Below are 16,969 nucleotides of genomic sequence, written 5' to 3'. Positions count from 1 at the left end.
TGGGGTAGGTCTATTTTCAACTTTTTGAGGAACCTCCATGCTGTTTTCCAGAGTGGTTGCACCAGCTTGCATTCCCACCAACAGTGTAGGAGGGTTCCCCTTTCTCCACATCCTTGTCAACACCTGTCATTTCCTGACTTGCTAATTTTAACCATTCTGACTCGTTAACATGTACTTTTGTAAACTCAGAGAAATGAGAAGACTGAGATTTTCTGGGAACAGACAATATTAACTCAGGAAACAGAACAACACAAGAAACTGTTGCACTTTATATTTTAAAAAGAGTAGGTTCTAAAATACATGGAAAAGATTTCAAGACTCTAAATGTACCCTTGGGTCTTTTTGAGTAATTGACGAAAAGGAAGGCAATACAGTGGACATATTACAAATTTAGGGAGAGGTTTGTTTTAAAACTGCTTTTGTTATTCCCTTATTTCCCCTCCTCGTTCATGGACCTCTTTCTTTGCAAAGCTTCGTCTTAGGTATCCTGCTTGGTCCTGGACATGCACATTTACTTCGGACATGTCCCTGACCGCGTGAACTGACAAGAGGCTGTGGTTAGCGTAAAGCCTGGGGGAATTCCACAGGCAGAGCCCAGCTCCCACACAGACGACTCTACAACCTGTATCTGTCACTGGACCAAAGTGAAAGCCTGCATTTCTCCTTGAGCATGCCATAACTAGGCAGCTATGAAAACTCTTGGCCCACTCAAGCCAGGACTTAAAGAATCTTGGGCTGTGAAGGCATAAAAGCCAAGGGAGAGGTTGCCCATCATTCATTCCAGAAGCCCACCAGTTTTAATTCCAGTTGGGTAAAATCATTAGCGTTTCCCCCACGCTCTGCCTTTGGAGAACACAAATTTAGGGTATGTGAAGGATCGGTGGGGATTTTGAAGCCAAGGTATAGAAAAAGAGAACCTTCAAAATTGTTAAGTACAAAAGAGAATTTATTATCATTTTTTACATGGACAGGACTGGAGGAGATTATGCTGAGTGAAATAATAAGTCAAGCAGTGAGTCGATTATCATATGGTTTAATTTACTTGTGGAGCATAAGGAATAACATGGAGGACATTAGGAGAAGGAACGGAGAAGTGAACTGGGGGAAATCAGAGGGGGAGCTGAAGCATGAGAGACTGTGGACTCTGAGAGACAAACAGGGGACTTTGGGGTGGGTGGGGGTTTGGAAGGGCCTGGTGGTGGGTATTAAGGAGGATACGTATTGCATGGAGCAGTGGGTATGGTGCATAAACAATGAATCTTGGAACACTGGAAAAATAAAATTTAAAAAAATAGTAATATGTCCTTGGTTTTAAAAAAAGCTATATATTGGACTTAGTGAAAGACAATTTTTTTTTGTTTTTCCTTTACTTTGTAAATTAGTGAGACAATTAAATTAGCTTAAACATAGCAGATTTAAGTAAAGCTTTATGGGAATTTGCTTTATGGGGAAAAAAGTTTTAGATTTTTATGACCTTTCTTAGAAGTATTTGGGATGATTTTCAAGATATAGGTATAAAACAGATTTATCCTTCAGTTAATAGTCACTCCAAGTTTTTTGCTTTCACTGATTTAATCCTCTATGTAGTATCTGTTCTTTTAAACAAATTCTTAACAGCTCTTCAGTACAAAATAGTATTTGGCTCTTTCAGCTCTTCTGAATGGTATTACTTGATCTCCTTGTTGACTGCCTGCTCTCTTACAGGTGGTGTAGAAATGTTTTTCCCATGGGTAGACTGCATGTATATTGGTGTCACTATGGCATCTTGGCTTGACAGTTGGGGTGGTGCTTTGCTATGAACAGAGCTGATCTCTTCTTCCTGCTTATACTGCCTCACTGTACCTTCTCTGTGATATGGGCAGCACAAATGTCTCTTCAGAGATCAGTAAGTTTTAGACCTCCAAGGCACCTTGGAAGTGACCTCCTTTAACCTACTTCTTTGACTTGATAATAGGTAACAGTCTTAGAGAGTCTATGGGATCCATTTAAGGACCTTCATTAGTTAACAGCAAGGATTAGAATTCCAAAAAAAAAAAAAAAGTTTTCTGAATTCCTAAGCATAAATCAAATGTTTAATAAGAACTGTACCTCTCTTGGTAGCATTTTGTATGGAAATGGAAGTTTTCAAGGTATTGGTCATTTATTTGGCTGATTTTTTAGAACACTGTTAGCAAATTGGTGCATTCTCAAGGTTTACGAAACAGTAGAAGTCACTTGTGGCATTATAAATTTTTTTTTGAGGTTGTATTATGTGATTAATGGAAATGTGGAAAGATGCAAGTTGTCTCTGTTTCAAACGACTAGAAGCAACTGTTGCTTTTTTTCAGTCTTACTTTGAAATAAAGACCAAACATGAAAAAAGTTATAGTTTTCTTAAAAAGGTATATATTTTTCATATTCTTGGCCAAGAATATAGAATACAGGGATGACAATTGCTATAGTAAGAAACTAGGTTTATGTTTTATAAAATCAAAATAAGAGCTTATGCTGTAGGAGTCCTAGGCACTGCCCTTACAAGAGTCAGATCGGCAACTGATTACTCCTGTTTCTGTGGCTTTTAAAACAGATACATTCCTGTGATGTGGGAGGGTGGCTGCCCCTGGCATTAAATGGCTCTCCCCAGCAAGTCATTGTTTTGCCTACACTTTCTTTGAGATAAATAGGATTTGAGTGCTGGCACCTTTTGCTTGTCTCCATGCCCTGCTAAGCTTGGTGTGCAATGGCCCGTGGTTATTAAAATCCTTATCACCATAAGGAGTTGATTATGATCATAGTTATTTTCTGGAATTAGAAAGGCCTGCTGAATTCAACAAGTGACTCAAAAATAGTCTTATATTTCCTAATAATTAAAAGTGTGATTAATGCCAGCAATTAGTTCCTGTGTTTTAACTGTTAAAAGCAGGAATTCAGGAGGTAATACATAGGTGAGCAAGGTAAGGAGCCATAGGATGCAATTTAAATTTCAATTCCTCAGACACCAGACGAGCTGGCCTGCATAAAATAAACTTCTTTTAATGCCATGAAACTAAATGAGACCTGCTTTACATAAACAGGACACCTTCACAGACTGTCTCCTGTCTGGGTGTGGCTTTGTACCTTAAATGGAAGGCAAGAGCATTCTTGCCCATCAAACTGGGATTAGCTGGCATCAGGGCACCTTGAGAAGCTTTCTCATTCTGCTATGCAGAATTTCAGCTTTTTCAACACTTAAAGAATTAAAAAGACAAGTGACATTGTTTTGCTCTCCTGGGGCAGCTGTTTTTAAATATTTTGCAAAATTACATGATGGGATTGCAGCCAGAATTGAATGCTTGATAGGTAACGTATGAAGTTGTTCCAGCACTTAGTTGGTTTATTCTATACGTTCTGCTGTTTACATTTTGAAATTTAAAAATTGGCCACACGATTTTGTGTTTTTAGCCCTGAGTAAAATAAGGTTTGTGTTAATTGGATAAGTTGTGATATTGTTGGTATGGTATCCTTTCATGAGAGCTCTCTGAGGCAATAGCCACTAAAACCTGGTTGTTCATTGATGGAGTATTGATTCTGCTGGAATTTGGAAAAGGATGCTATGTTGATTCCACTGAGCTGGTTTTTGAGTTCTTTGTCAAGAAAATGCAAGGTCCATTTATATGTGTTGGTTTGTAATAAAGTTAGCTGCATAGGCAGAACTTTGCCTGACAAGTTCAGAAAAATTTGTAGAATCCTAATTTGGAAATGAATTTATTCAGAAAGCCATTTTTCTACCCTTCCAACATGAAAGGGTCAACCAGTCTCTTCCGTGCAAGTAAGTAAAGATGAAAAGAAGCCCGGTTATTATGAAAATCCAGGTTTAGCATTATTGTCTAAGGGCTTTTTTCAAAAGTTTCTGTGGGCATAGTTACTCTAAACATTGACTACATAAACCATAGTCCTTATATTCTTCATCTTGTAGGTACTTATTTTCTCTCACACATTTTCATCCTCTTCCTGTCAGCCAGCCAAAACCCATATGATGATGGTAGCATTTCATTTTTTATGCCAAGCTATCAAGTTAGGAATTTTCTCACTTCTAAAGCCTTATAGCTGAATTTATTTAAAATTAAAATGTAAACCTCACTTAATGCCAGCTGTTATGAGTGAGTAATTCTTCACATTTGGAAACAAGACTAACACAGCCATGAGTATCTAATCCATGTTGGAGTAAGGATGGGGCCATCTCCCTTCTCCCCGACCCCAGCCGAGGGAAGAATGGTTCCCCATGATAACCTGCCCTTTATGTGTGGCAGAGGGAACACTTACACTTCCAGCCTTTGTGCATTCTCTTCTGGAGGGCCACCCCGTCTGTGGAGGAGAGAGGTGTTCCTGACACACCAGATTCTGGGTTGGCATTGGGCTCCTGTTACAGGAAGGGCTAGCATATACCTGTGTCATCTATGCTTCCGGGTCAATGCACAGAGACCTGTGTAATCCATAATAGAGCTGAAATAGGTGTCCGATAAAATCACAAAGCTGGAGAACTTCAGTGTCCCTGTGTTTTTAAGGGAGCTTCTGGGTACTTAGTCATCAGGCATAACATTGTTGCTAAGCAGCTATTTACTCACAATTCCCTGTAGGTGACTTGCCCAAAGTTAGCTTCTGTCTGTTTGAATACATACAGTATTCAACCAAGTGTCTGGCCATTTTGTTCTGTGCTTTGCAGTTGAGCTCTACCAAAAGGGAGACAAAGAGCCCAGGTAGAAGCTGGGCACTTAGCCTGGTCTTCTACTGCCTAGGGTGAGTAGTTCCATGTGTAGTTCTTTGGGATGCTGTGAAGAGTCAACAGTTGATGCTTAATTGGTTTTAACTTTTTTCCCCACCTTAGGATGATGATTCCAGCCCCGCCACTCCAGATGGGAATGCATCTTCCACTACAACGACCAGTGCCTTCACCATCCAGGAGTACTTTGCCAAGCGGATGGCAGAGCTAAAGAATAAGCCACAGGTCTTAGCAACAGGGCCTGACCTTGCAGAGACCCGAATGGAAAGAAAAAGGGGAAAGAAGAGAAAAAAGGAGGCAAAAGATAAAAATGTGGAGACTTACACCGAACCGCAAGCCAAGAAGAAGAGAGACCAAGCTGAATGGCAGCTTAGAGACCCTTGTCGGGATGAGAATTCTGGTGTTTCTGCTGAGGATGGAGAGGATTGTGTGTGGCCTCATGATGACCAGGACATTACCCCAAAGCCCAAAAAAAGAAGAGAAAAGAAAAAGCTGCAAAAGCAAGTTGAGGAAGCAGTGGAAGCTATATTACATGACATACCAATGAAGAAGACGAAGAAGAAGAAGAAAAAGAAGCAAGGTTCCGAATAAATTCATCGAGCCAGGGCCTTCTAGCCATTCAGCTATCAGAGCCCTGTGAGCAAGCACCTTTGGCCTGAAGTTAGAGCAGAGTTCACCCAAGAGTGTTTGTGCACAACTTTTGACATGCCCGTGGGTTGCTGAGTCTCGTCCTCTCACCACATTTTTCCCAACACATCCCTGGAGAACTTTCTATTGTCCCAAATCATGTCTCTCATAAACAAATAAATTTCTTTTTAGACCATGAGCCCTTCAGCCTGAGTGTTTATTCATATTTATTTGAATACGCTACATTATATGTATGGGCACGTGTGTGTGTAGGTGTGTCACAGTCTGTATTTGCTCTTGATTTCCTTCAGTAACAATGAATTGTGCTTCCTTCTCAAGGACTCAGTCTAATTAAAGGATTAAGAGGCAATAGTTTGGATTTACATAGTTCTTTCTGTTCTATAGCCAACCATGCATTTTTTGCCAAGCAGGTATTATGTGCTTACGTTCCCAGATTGGAGTGTTGTTTGGTTTAGTTTGGTTTGGTTGGGGAGATTGTTTTAATATCCTCTCTTCCACCAAGTGATGGTGGCTGTGTATTCGGAGGTCTTCTCCCCAAGACAACAAAGTGAGCTGACTCTGGGGACAGCTTAATCTTCCAGGTCTCCCAGGAGGCCTCTCAGCCAGTTGTCCCTCACGGAGTGTGGAAAGTCAGAGCTGCTTCCATGTGGTGGTGCTTGGGGATAGTCCCCTGTCTTGTGCTCTGCCTTATTTGTAATGAGGAGGAGTTCCTCAGGAGGTTAAAAAATACTGAGAAGCTAAGGTCATGAAAGTAATTTCCTCTGGAAATCAGCCAGTCTCTAGATTGGGACTGCCTTATAAAAGTACCTAAAAGTATAAACATTTCATATATAATAAAAGAGTATCTTTCTGTGCTGCTCAAAGCACATGGCATCACCTCATTGTGTTTATCCTGCCTTCTACCATGCCCTGGCGAGTCTCCCTCTGTGCTGGTTAATCTCTTCCTGTGGGGCTTGACTTCAGACCCCCTCATGCCCTCTTTGGGACACAGTGGAAAAACAAATGCTTGCTTGAAGTTTGGAGGTCCAGCCCTACTGTTTTCCCTGCTTGTTTGCCCTCCTCTGCCTTCTTTTTGCTCCTCATCTATTCCTTCTTCATCATCCTTTTTCCCTTTTACTCCCTTTTCCCTGCTCTCTTCTTATTTTCAGCCCCCAGCTTTCTTGGACCCCCTTTTAGCTGCCTGCCCTCCATGCCGCTCTTGTAGTTTGCCACTGCTTGGCCTATTCTGCGGGACCTGTGACCGTAGGTGTAGGGGAGGAGGGCCTTCACAGGCTGTGTGCTCTTCCCCTGATTTCAAGATTGCTGAGGGGTAGCAGGAACTAGAACACCCAGGTTGTCTGATGACCTGTGGCCCTTGATTCTAACTCTCGTGGTCACACATTCCATATGAACCATGGCCCTGAGATGCTTAGGATTGAGAAAATATATGAAGAATGTTTGGTTTTAATCCCTTAAAGATTCTGAAGAGTGCTTATTGTTTAAATACACACACATATGCACACATCCCACAGAGAAAAGTCTTACGACTTCAGAGTCTGAGGTCTAGTTTCTCAGTTTTATCTTGGCTTCCAGAATTTAGAATCCCAGGCTATGGTCCAGGCTAATAAAACACCCAAGATTTTTCAAGTCAGTTTTCTATCAGAGGGCACATGCTCCAGTTATCTGTGCTTGTCCCAGCTTGTCAATGAAACTAAGGTTCCAGAAGGGAGTCAGAATGTATAAAACCTAAAGTGAACTCTCTTTTAAATACATACATACATATATACACACATGCTGATTTTTATCAGTGAGAGAAGTTAAAGTTTACTTTAACTTCTTAAGAGAAGTTAAAGTTTAATAAAAAGCAAAAAAGAAAAAGACTACATATAATAAACATATAATGTTTATATGTTTATATAATAAAATTTTCTCGGTCCCCTTAGATGGTCAGGGGGTTCAAGTCCCCCTGGGCTGTCTCTGGGGGTTTGAGTGCCCCTAGGCAGTCACTGGGGACCGAGAAAATCCCCACCGGCAGCAGGACAGCTGGGTCTGTGGTTGACTTTGTGTTGTCTTTTTGTTGTCTGTTATGTTGTTTGTTATGATTGAAGGAATGGGGCAAGCAGAGAGTAAGGGGACGCTGACTTTCGTCTCTCCGTTCCTCATAATAGATGTGGGGCTTCTCCCTCACTCATTTCGTGTGTTAAGGGCTATAACTGGAGCCAACTGGGGTTAGTCTAATGCCAGGTTAAGGTGCCCAGTGCTGATGCTCATTGGAGCCAGGTGCGGTGGCGCGCGTCTGTAGTCCCAGCTACTCGGGAGGCTGAGGCAGGAGGATCGCTTGAGCCCAGATATGTATGTATGTGTGTATATATGTGTATATTTATGTTACACATATATGTATATATAAATACATAATATATGTATATACATATGTATGTTTATTATATGTAGTCTTTTTCTTTTTTGCTTTTTATTAAACTTTAACTTCTCTTACTGATAAAAATCAGTGCCAGGAGAATATACTCAACTGTGTGCAGAAGGAGGAAGCAAATGGGTATTTAGGAAGAAGGTGCGGTGCTTCTAGGTCAAATGGGGAGAAGGGGCCAACTGGGAAGACCAGAGGCCAGAGGTGCTGAAGGCACGTTCTTTGGAATTCGAAGGCAATTGCACCAAAAGGGGAAGTGCAGCTTCCATAGATTGAGCCTGTAGACTATGACGATGATTATATTAATGGACTGCAGAAAGAACTTCTAAATGAGTTTAATGGCCAAATGGGTAGCCTGAGTAAAAGGCACATCTTCAACAAAGAGCAAACAGTGTGACCATTTGCTTTGAAGGACACAGAATCTTTATTTTCTCCAGACAGCCTTAGCTTTCATTTTTCCCAAGAGTCTCTTTTTCAGGACACTTAGTTTTCTGAAACTAAGGATCTGAGTGGAGGACTTAGAGGACTGCATTTCATAGGCATGTTTTTAAAATTGTTCATGTACGAATCCTATTTTTTGCCTTAAATTATCTTAAGTGGAAATATGCTAATTTTATATTCTGCTGTGCTTTCTTCAGTTTTAAGAGGTAAAGCAGGTTCTCAGGAGATTTATCCAATAAGGAGGTTCCTAAATGTTGTCTTGTAGTGCCCTTTTTTCCTTTTTTGGTTAATTTTAATAGATAATAATTACTACTATATAAAATCCTATGTGCCTGGCCCTGTTCCAAACAGTTTAAATAAATCAACTCATGTATTACCACCCAGTAAAATAATCATTATTGTAATTCCCTTTTATAGATAAATTCTGTTTTATAAGCGGGCCTCTTTTAATTTGTATAGCTAGATTAATGCTGCTCCCAGAGAACCAGATGATTCAGTCCCCTCTCTACCCTGGTCACAAACCCGTGCTCCCTTTTTTGGTCCTTGACTTGACCACATCCAGTATTACCTGTTGTTAGCAAAATTTTCTGTTGCTGGTGCTCTTAACTTTGCATGTTACTGTTACTTTTATTTATGTATTCTCAATTTATTAAAAAAAGATAGCAGCTCACCCATTTTGTTGCACTACCTACCACATCTTGCAAACACCAGTCTGTCTTCTATATCTATGAGCTTGGTTTTGTTTTCTTTCTTTTTTTGTTTCCTTACGGGTTTTAGATGCCACATATAAGAGAGATCATATGGTGTTTGCCTTTCCCTGACTTGTTTCACTTAGCTAATGACCTCAAGATCCATCCATGTAGTTGTAAGTGGCAAGTTTTATTCCTTTTTATGGCTGAATAATATTCTTTTATTTGTATTTATACATTTCTTTATCCTTTTATCCATTGATGGACAATTATGTTTTTTCCCTATATTAGTCATTGTAAGTAATGCTGCAATAAACACGGGGGGTCATATATCTTCAAATTTGTGTTTTTATTTCTTTAGATAAATGCCCAGAAATGGAAGTGAAGGATCTTATGATAGTTATATTTTTAATTTCTTAAGGAACTTCAATACTGTTTTCCATAGTGGTTCACCAGTTTATATTTCTTTCTACCAGCGGAACACAAGGGTTCCTTTTTCTTCCACTTCTTCACCAACGTGTTATTTCTTGTCTTTTTGATAATAGCCATTCTAACCAGTGTGAGGTGATATTGTGATTTTGATTTCCAATTTCCCTGATTAATGATGCCAAGCATTTTATTATTTTTTTTCATACCTGTTGGCCATTTATAGGTCGTCTTTAGAAAAATACCTGTTCAGATCCTCTGCCTGTTGTTTAATTAATTTCGTTTTTGGTTTTTTTTTTTTTTTCTTCTCCCGCTATTGAGTTGTATGAGTTGCCACTGAGTTCTTTATATATTTGGGATATTAGCCCCTTATCAGATATATGACTTTCAATTATTTTCTCCCATTCATAGGTTGCCTTTTCATTTTGTTGATGGCTTCCTTTGCTGTGGAGAAGCTTTTTTAGTTTGATATAGTCCCACTTGTTTATGTTTGTTTGTTTTTTTAGTTTTGGTATCAGATTTAAAAAATCATTGCCAAGATCTCTCAGGGAGCTACTGCATATGTTTTCTTCTGGAATTTTATGATTTCAGCTCTTTTGCTCAAGTCTTTAATCATTTTGAGTTAATTTTTGTGTATGGTGTAAGAGAGTAGTCCAGTTTCATTCTTTTCTGTGTGGCTATCCAGTTTCTTCAGTACCAATTATTGCAGAGACTGTCCTTTCCCCATTTCATATTCTTGGCTCCCCTGTCATAAATTGATTAAACATGTATCTGTGGGCTTATTTCTGGGCTCTCTGTTCCGTTGATCTGTGTGTCTGTTTTATGTCAATATCATACAGTTTTAATTACGATCGCTTTGTTAATAGACTTTAAAATCAGGGAGTGTTTTGCCTCCAGCTTTGTTCTTCTTTCTCAAAATTGCTTGGCTGTTGAGTCTTTGGTGGTTCCATGCAAGTTTTAGAATTGTTTTTTCTATTTCTATGAAGCATACCATAGGACTTTTGATAGGGATTGCATTGAATCTGTACATTGCTTTGGGTAGTGTAGTATGGATATTTTAATAATATTAATTCTTCCAATCTATGAACAAAGAAAATCTTTCCATTTATTTGTGTCTTCTTCTCTTTCATTAACATCTTGTAGTTTTCAATATACAGGCCTTTCACTTCGGTTAAATTTATTTCCAGGTATTTTATTCATTTGGATGCAGTTGTAAATGGGATTGTTTTGTTAATTTCTCTTTCTGGTAATTTGTTATTAGTGGAGAAAAATGCAGCAGGTTTTTATGTATTGATTTTTCTATCCTGCAACTTTACCAACTTTGTCTATTAGTCCTAAGAGCTTTTTTGGTGAAGTCTTTAGGGTTTTTTATATGTAATATAATGACATCTGCAAATAGTGACAGTTTTCTTCTTTCCAATTTTGAGTGCTTTATATATTTTTTTCCCTGTCTAATTGCTGTGGCTAGGATAAAAGTGGTGAGAGTGGGCATCCTTATCTTGTCCCTGATCTTAGAGAAAAAGCTTTCCACTTTTCACTGTTGAATCTGATGTTAGCTGTGGCCTTATCATGCATGTCTTTTATTATGATGAGGTATGTTCCCTCTATACTTAATTTTGAGAGTTTTTTTAATCAAGCTGAGTTTTGACAAGTGCTTTTCCTGCATCTATTGAGATGATTCTGTGATTGTTATGATCCTATGATTGTCATCCTTCGTTTTGTTAATGAAGTGTGTATCGCATTGACTTATCTGCTGGTGTTGAACCATCCTCACCTTCCTGCAATAAATCTCTTTTGATCATGATGTATGATTCTGTTAATGTATTGTTAAGTTTGGTTGGCTCATGTTTTGCTGAGGATTTTGCATCTCTGTTCATCAAGGATATTGACCTGTAAATTATTTTTGTGTTTGTAGTATCCTCTTCTGGTCTTGGTATCACAGTAATGCTGGACTCATAAAATGTGTTTGGAAAAGTTTTTCCTTCTACTTTGTGGAAGAGTTTGAGAAAAATTGGTACTAATTCTTTTTTGAATGTTTGGTAGAAATCACCAGTGAAGATATCTGGTCCTGAACTTTTATTTGTTTGCAGGTTTTTTGATTACTGATTCAATCTCCTAGTAATCATTGTATTGCGATTTTCTCCTAGTAATCATTCTGTTCAGATTTCCTATTTCATGATGAATTCAACCTTGGCAAGTTGTATTTTCTAGGAATTTATCCATTTTTTTTCTAGTTTGTCCCATTTATTGGGATATAATTGTTCATAGTAGTCACTTATGATCCTTTGTATTTCTTTGTTATCAATTGTAATATCTCCTTTTAATTTTATGATTTTATTTATTTGGGTCTTCCTTTTTTTCTTGGTGAGCCTAGCTAAAATTTTGTCAGTTTTATCTTTCCAAACAACCTCCATTTCATTTATTTCTACTCTATTTGTTATTTCCTTCCTTCAGCTAAATTTAGGCTTCAATTATCCTTCTTTTCCTAATTCCTTGAGGTGTATATTTCGGTTGTGTATTTGAGATTTTCATTTATGGAGTTAGGCATTTATCATTATGAACTTCTCTCTCTTAATTGCTTTTGGCTGCATCCTATAAATTTTGATATGTTACATTTCCATTTTCATTTGTCTCAAGGTATTTATTTTTCTTTGAACTTCTTTGACCCATTTGTTCAGCCATATGTTGTATAATCTCCATGTATCTGTGAATTTTTCAGTTTTCTTCATGAAATTTGTAATTTCATACCATTGTGGTTAGAAAAAATGCTTGATAATGGTTTCATTCCTCTTAACGGAATGAAGATTTGTTTTGTGACCTCACATATAATCTATCTTGGAAAATATTCCATGTGCACTTGAAAAGGATGTGTATTCTGTTGCTTTTGGACAGAATATTCTGTATAATCTGTTAAGTCCATCTGGTTTAAAATATTATTTAAGGCCAGCATTCCTTATTGACTTTCTATGTGGGTGCTCTATCCATTGAGTTAAGTGAGGTATTAATGTCCCCTATTATTACATTGCTGTCTATTTCTCCCTTCAGGTCTGTTAATATTTGCTTTATATATTTAGGTGCTTCTATCTTGGGAGCACAAATATTTCCAAAGTTATAACTTCTTGTTGGATTGACCCCTTTATCGTTATGCAGTGCCCTTCTGTGTCTCTTACAAGGTCTCCGTCTGATAGAAGTACAGCTACTCCAGCTTTCTTTTTGTTTCCATTTGCATGAAACATCTTTTCCCAGCCCTTCACTTTCAATCCACGTGTGTTCACCCATCTAAAATGTATCTCTTGTTATGATTAGCACTGGGTGTTATGTTTAAGTGATGAATAACTAAATTCTACTTCAGAAACCAGTATTATACTATATGTTAACTAATTAGAATTTATATAATTTGATAAAAGAAAGTATCTCTTGTAGGTAGCATATAGACAGGTCTTGTTATTTTTACCCAGGCATTCTCTGTCTTTTGATTGGAGAATTTAATCCATTTACATTTAAAGTAATTATTGATAAGTATATGTTTATTGCCATTCTGTTCATTATTTTCTGGCTGTTTTAGTACTTCTCTGTTCCTTTCTTCTCTTGCTCTCTTGCTTTGTGGTTTGATGACTTTCTTTAGTGGTAAGCTTTCTCTTAATATTATTTTCTCTTAATCATTTGTATATTTACTTTACATTTTTGCTTTGTGGTTACCGTGAGGCTTACACATAACAGCTGATATATACAATGAGAGTATATTTGAAAGCAACTGGCAAACTGTAATAAAGTTTCACAATTAGCTTGAGTTAGTATTAATATGAACTGTAGAAAATACTTTAGGGTAGACTGCACATAAGAAATTCTCAGTGGATTTTCCTTTCCAACTTGATCAAGAGGTTGTGGGAAATTGGATAAGTCACTCAGCTTCTCAAAACCTGTTTGCCAATTAAAAAAATTTTTTCTTCTAACTTACAGAAAATATTGATGCTTCTGAAAAATGAAACCAAAATAAGCATTTGTTTTAGACCACAGTGCATACCTCTGCTTCTCACTTCTTTCACCTGTTGGCTGACAGCAGCAGAAGCAAGCTGGGACCTGTTGGGTTTTTTTGTTTTTGTTTTGTTTTTGTTTTTTTTTTGTTTTTGTTTTTGTTTTGAAGCAGTGTCAGAGAAATGTTTCAGCACAATTGGCCCAAGCAATTTCCATCCCTGGACCAGCAAGCAGGAGCCGTATTTAGATTTAAGTAAGAAGTTCCCCACTATTACCCTGTTTATCTTGTGCATTCTGCAGCCACTGCAGTTTGAAACCAATTGTGTTGACCTATGAGGATGAGAAGGTCAGAGGAGTTGCTCTGATGTGTAGTTTTATATTGCTCAGTTATTAGTGAGCAAATTAGTATCATGTCCTAATAAAGTGGATGACTAGGCTCCTTGCATAAAAGCATACTATCTAGTTAAGAAATACTGAATAGATTAAAATGACTTACACAAAGCCTATATGGGACCAGTAGGGGGAAGTGGGTGAGTTGGGAGAAGCCAGAAAGAGAGAGAGAGAGAGAGCATGTGAAAAAGGGTAGGTAGGAATAGAGTTGATTTGGGTTACCAAAATGTGGGTGGTTACAGTGTGTGGGCTAATAACAGACATGCTCACTGAGCTGTCCCCTCAGCTGAATAGAGATTACCTATTGGCCTTCAACTCCTGCCTCAGATGTCATCAACAATTTCTCTAACCTTTACTCAAAAAGCTCCCGTAAGCAGTCTCCTTTTTTTTTTGAATTTTCATACTGCTTTCTGACTCATCAAAGACTACACTGTATTAGGACTTTTAGATGTATGATTTTTTTCCCCTTCAAGTCTGGGGCTTCTGAAGGTGAAGTTAAGCTTTGTATCTCTACAGCACCCAGGACAGTGCCTTGCACATAGCAGGTACAAAGGACTTCAAGAAACAAAAGAACAAACCATAGCTAGGCCACAGCCCATGCTCTGAAGACCTGAGGGTGTCCCAGGATTAAGATAATCAGGAATGCACTGCTATGGCCACAGCCTCTACTTTCCTTCAAATCCTCAACACTGTAACATAGGGTATATGTAAGACCTCCTCACCCAACTTGACACCTTAATTATAAGTTCTTTCCCTTTTCTCCCCTAGGCCTTCCTTGTGACTCTCACCTTGCCATGGAGATCTCAAACGACTTCCTCCTGGGACCCAATTTTCAAGCCTCCCTTCCTTGAGTGGTAGTTGTAGGATTCAATAAAAAATAGGACCTAGGGGCACCTGGGTGGCTCAGTCGTTAAGTGTCTGCCTTTAGCTCAGGTCGCGATCCCAGGGTCCTGGGCTCGAGGCCCATATTGGGCTCCCTGCTCAGCAGGAAGCCGGCTTCTCCCTCTCCCACTCCCTCTGCTTATGTTCCCTTTCTCGCTGTGTCTCTCTCTGTCAAATAAATAAATAAAATCTTAAAAAAAAAAAAAAAAAAAGAAAGAGAAAGTACCTAACCAAATACTTGACAGCCCTCAATGCATTTTTCTCTCTTCCTCTAAGCAAAAGGGGTTAAAAAAAAAAAAAAGATTCTTAGAAACAGCTGAGAGCCCCATTCATAGGAAGGTGACTGGTGTCCTCTCAGATGAGGAAGTTCTGGCAGCAGCAGTCCTCCTGGTGCTCTGCAGAGCTATCACAAGGGCTTCCGAACCACTTTTCAGGTGCTACAATGATTCTTTTTCATGAAAGACGAGCTCCAGGATGAAACAAGGTGTGGTCAGGTCATCCTGAAGACATCAGAGTCCCAGGAATGCTTAGGACTCCTCACTGGAGGAGGTAACCTGTGAGCAGCCCCTGGGGCACAGCGGGGTGTGGTCACATTGACTCAGACTTCTGAGGTGACAGGTTTCAGGATCCTGCCCTTACCTGGATCTCCTAGGCAGCTCCTAGTGGAGCAAGTTGTTGCAATTTAGCTTGGAGGGTTTACAAAATCCTGCTGTAATGGGGCAAGGCACTCTCAGTCTCCAATGAACAAATATTAGCAGGGAGAATGAGTGTATTCTGGCCACATAACCTAATGGATCTTCAAATCAGAGGATCCTTCCAAATGTTTGTCCCTGAGACAAGCAATTCTGTTCCCCTCAACCCTGTAGGAGCTGTGTTATTACATTGCTCATTTAATGGATGATGAAATAGGCTTAGTTGCCAAGTGCCTTGACCAAGGTCACCAGTTCATGAAGTGGCAGATGAAATGGTTGTCTCCCAGGCTCCAACCCCTTTTTGCTCCTGGAAAGGTTTTGGATACGATGATTTTTATTTTATTAACTGAATTAATTCAATGTGTGATTTAGTCCATTTGGTTATGTAAGGTGCCTTCCCAGCAACTACAATGTAATTCACAAGAGGAGAGGTATACTAAATAATGTGGGAGAGCATCATCAGATTTGTACATATAGTCATTCCACAAACCTTAAATGATTAAGGCCCAATGCTAGGGGCTAGGAATACAGATATGACAAAGACGTGATCCCAGCCCTCAAGAAGCTTACCATTTAGGGGGTGCCTGGGTGGCTCAGTCATTATTTGTCTGCCATTACTCAGGTCATGATCCCAGGGTCCTGGAATCGAGTCCCACACCAGGCTCCCTGCTCAGCAGGGAGTCTGCTTCTCCCTCTACCTCTGCTGCTACCCCTGCTTGTGCCCTCTATTTCTCTCTCTCTCTCTCTCTCTCTCTCTCCCTCTCTCTCTCTTTCTCTCAAATAAATAAATATTTAAAAACAAACAAGCAAACAAATAAACTGGAGAAAACCTTTGATATTTCACCAGAAATAGGAATGAAGCTGGTGCAGCCACTGTGGAAAACAGTATAGAGTCTCCTCAAAAAAAGTTAAAAATAGTACTGCCCTATGATCCAGTAATTCCACTATTGGGTACTTACCCAAAGAATGCAAGAACACTAATTCAGAGAAATACAACCACCCCTATGCTTATAGCACCATTATTTATAATAACCAAACATGGAAGCACCCCAAGTGTCCATTGATAGATAAATAGATATATAAGATGTGATATATATATATGTATATATATATATATTTCAGCCATTAAAAAAAAGAAATCTTGCCATTTGTGACAACATGGATAATGCTAAGTAAAATAAGTCAGAGAAAGACAAACGCCATATGATTTCACTCAAATGTAGAACTTAAGAAACAGGGCGCCTGGGTGGCTCAGTGGGTTAAAGCCTCTGCCTTTGGCTCAGGTCATGATCTCAGGGTCCTGGGATGGGGTCCCGCATCCGGATCTCTGCTCGGCAGGGATCCTGCTTCCCTCTCTCTCTCTGCCTGCCTCTCTGCCTACTTGTGATCTCTCTCTCTGTGTGTCAAATAAATAAGTAAAATCTTAAAAAAAAAAAAAAAGAAGAAGAAGAAGAAGAACTTAAGAAACAAATGAGTAAAGGAAAAAAGAGAGAGAAACCAAGAAACAGGCTCTTAACTATAAAGAAGAAACTAATGGTTGCCAGAAGGGAGGTGGGTGGGGGTGGGAGGAATGGGTGAAATAGGGAATGGGGATTGAGAAGTGCACTTGTCGTGATGAGCACTAATGTATAGAATTGTTGAATCACTATATTGTACACCAGAAACTAATATAACACTGTATGTT

General features: G+C 39.0%; 1 protein-coding gene across 1 annotated transcript in view; it reads left to right on the top strand.

Moving 5' to 3' along the window:
- The window catches only part of PINX1 (PIN2 (TERF1) interacting telomerase inhibitor 1), an 87,832-nt gene extending 82,268 nt beyond the window's left edge, over positions 1 to 5,564 (top strand). Inside the window, exon 7 of the mRNA XM_032855734.1 lies at positions 4,844 to 5,564. Within this exon, the coding sequence (XP_032711625.1) occupies positions 4,844 to 5,329 (486 nt within the window). The 3' untranslated portion in view covers positions 5,330 to 5,564. The remainder of the gene's footprint in view (positions 1 to 4,843) is intronic.
- Positions 5,565 to 16,969: the final 11,405 nt, after the last annotated feature.

This window comes from Lontra canadensis, unplaced genomic scaffold (genome assembly GCF_010015895.1).
Source record: "Lontra canadensis isolate GAN:19392208 unplaced genomic scaffold, GSC_riverotter_1.0 scaffold10, whole genome shotgun sequence".
NCBI classification, from domain to species: Eukaryota; Metazoa; Chordata; class Mammalia; order Carnivora; family Mustelidae; genus Lontra; species Lontra canadensis.
Note: the sequence above shows the minus strand (reverse complement) of the source record. Positions and strands in the feature narration are given on the sequence as shown.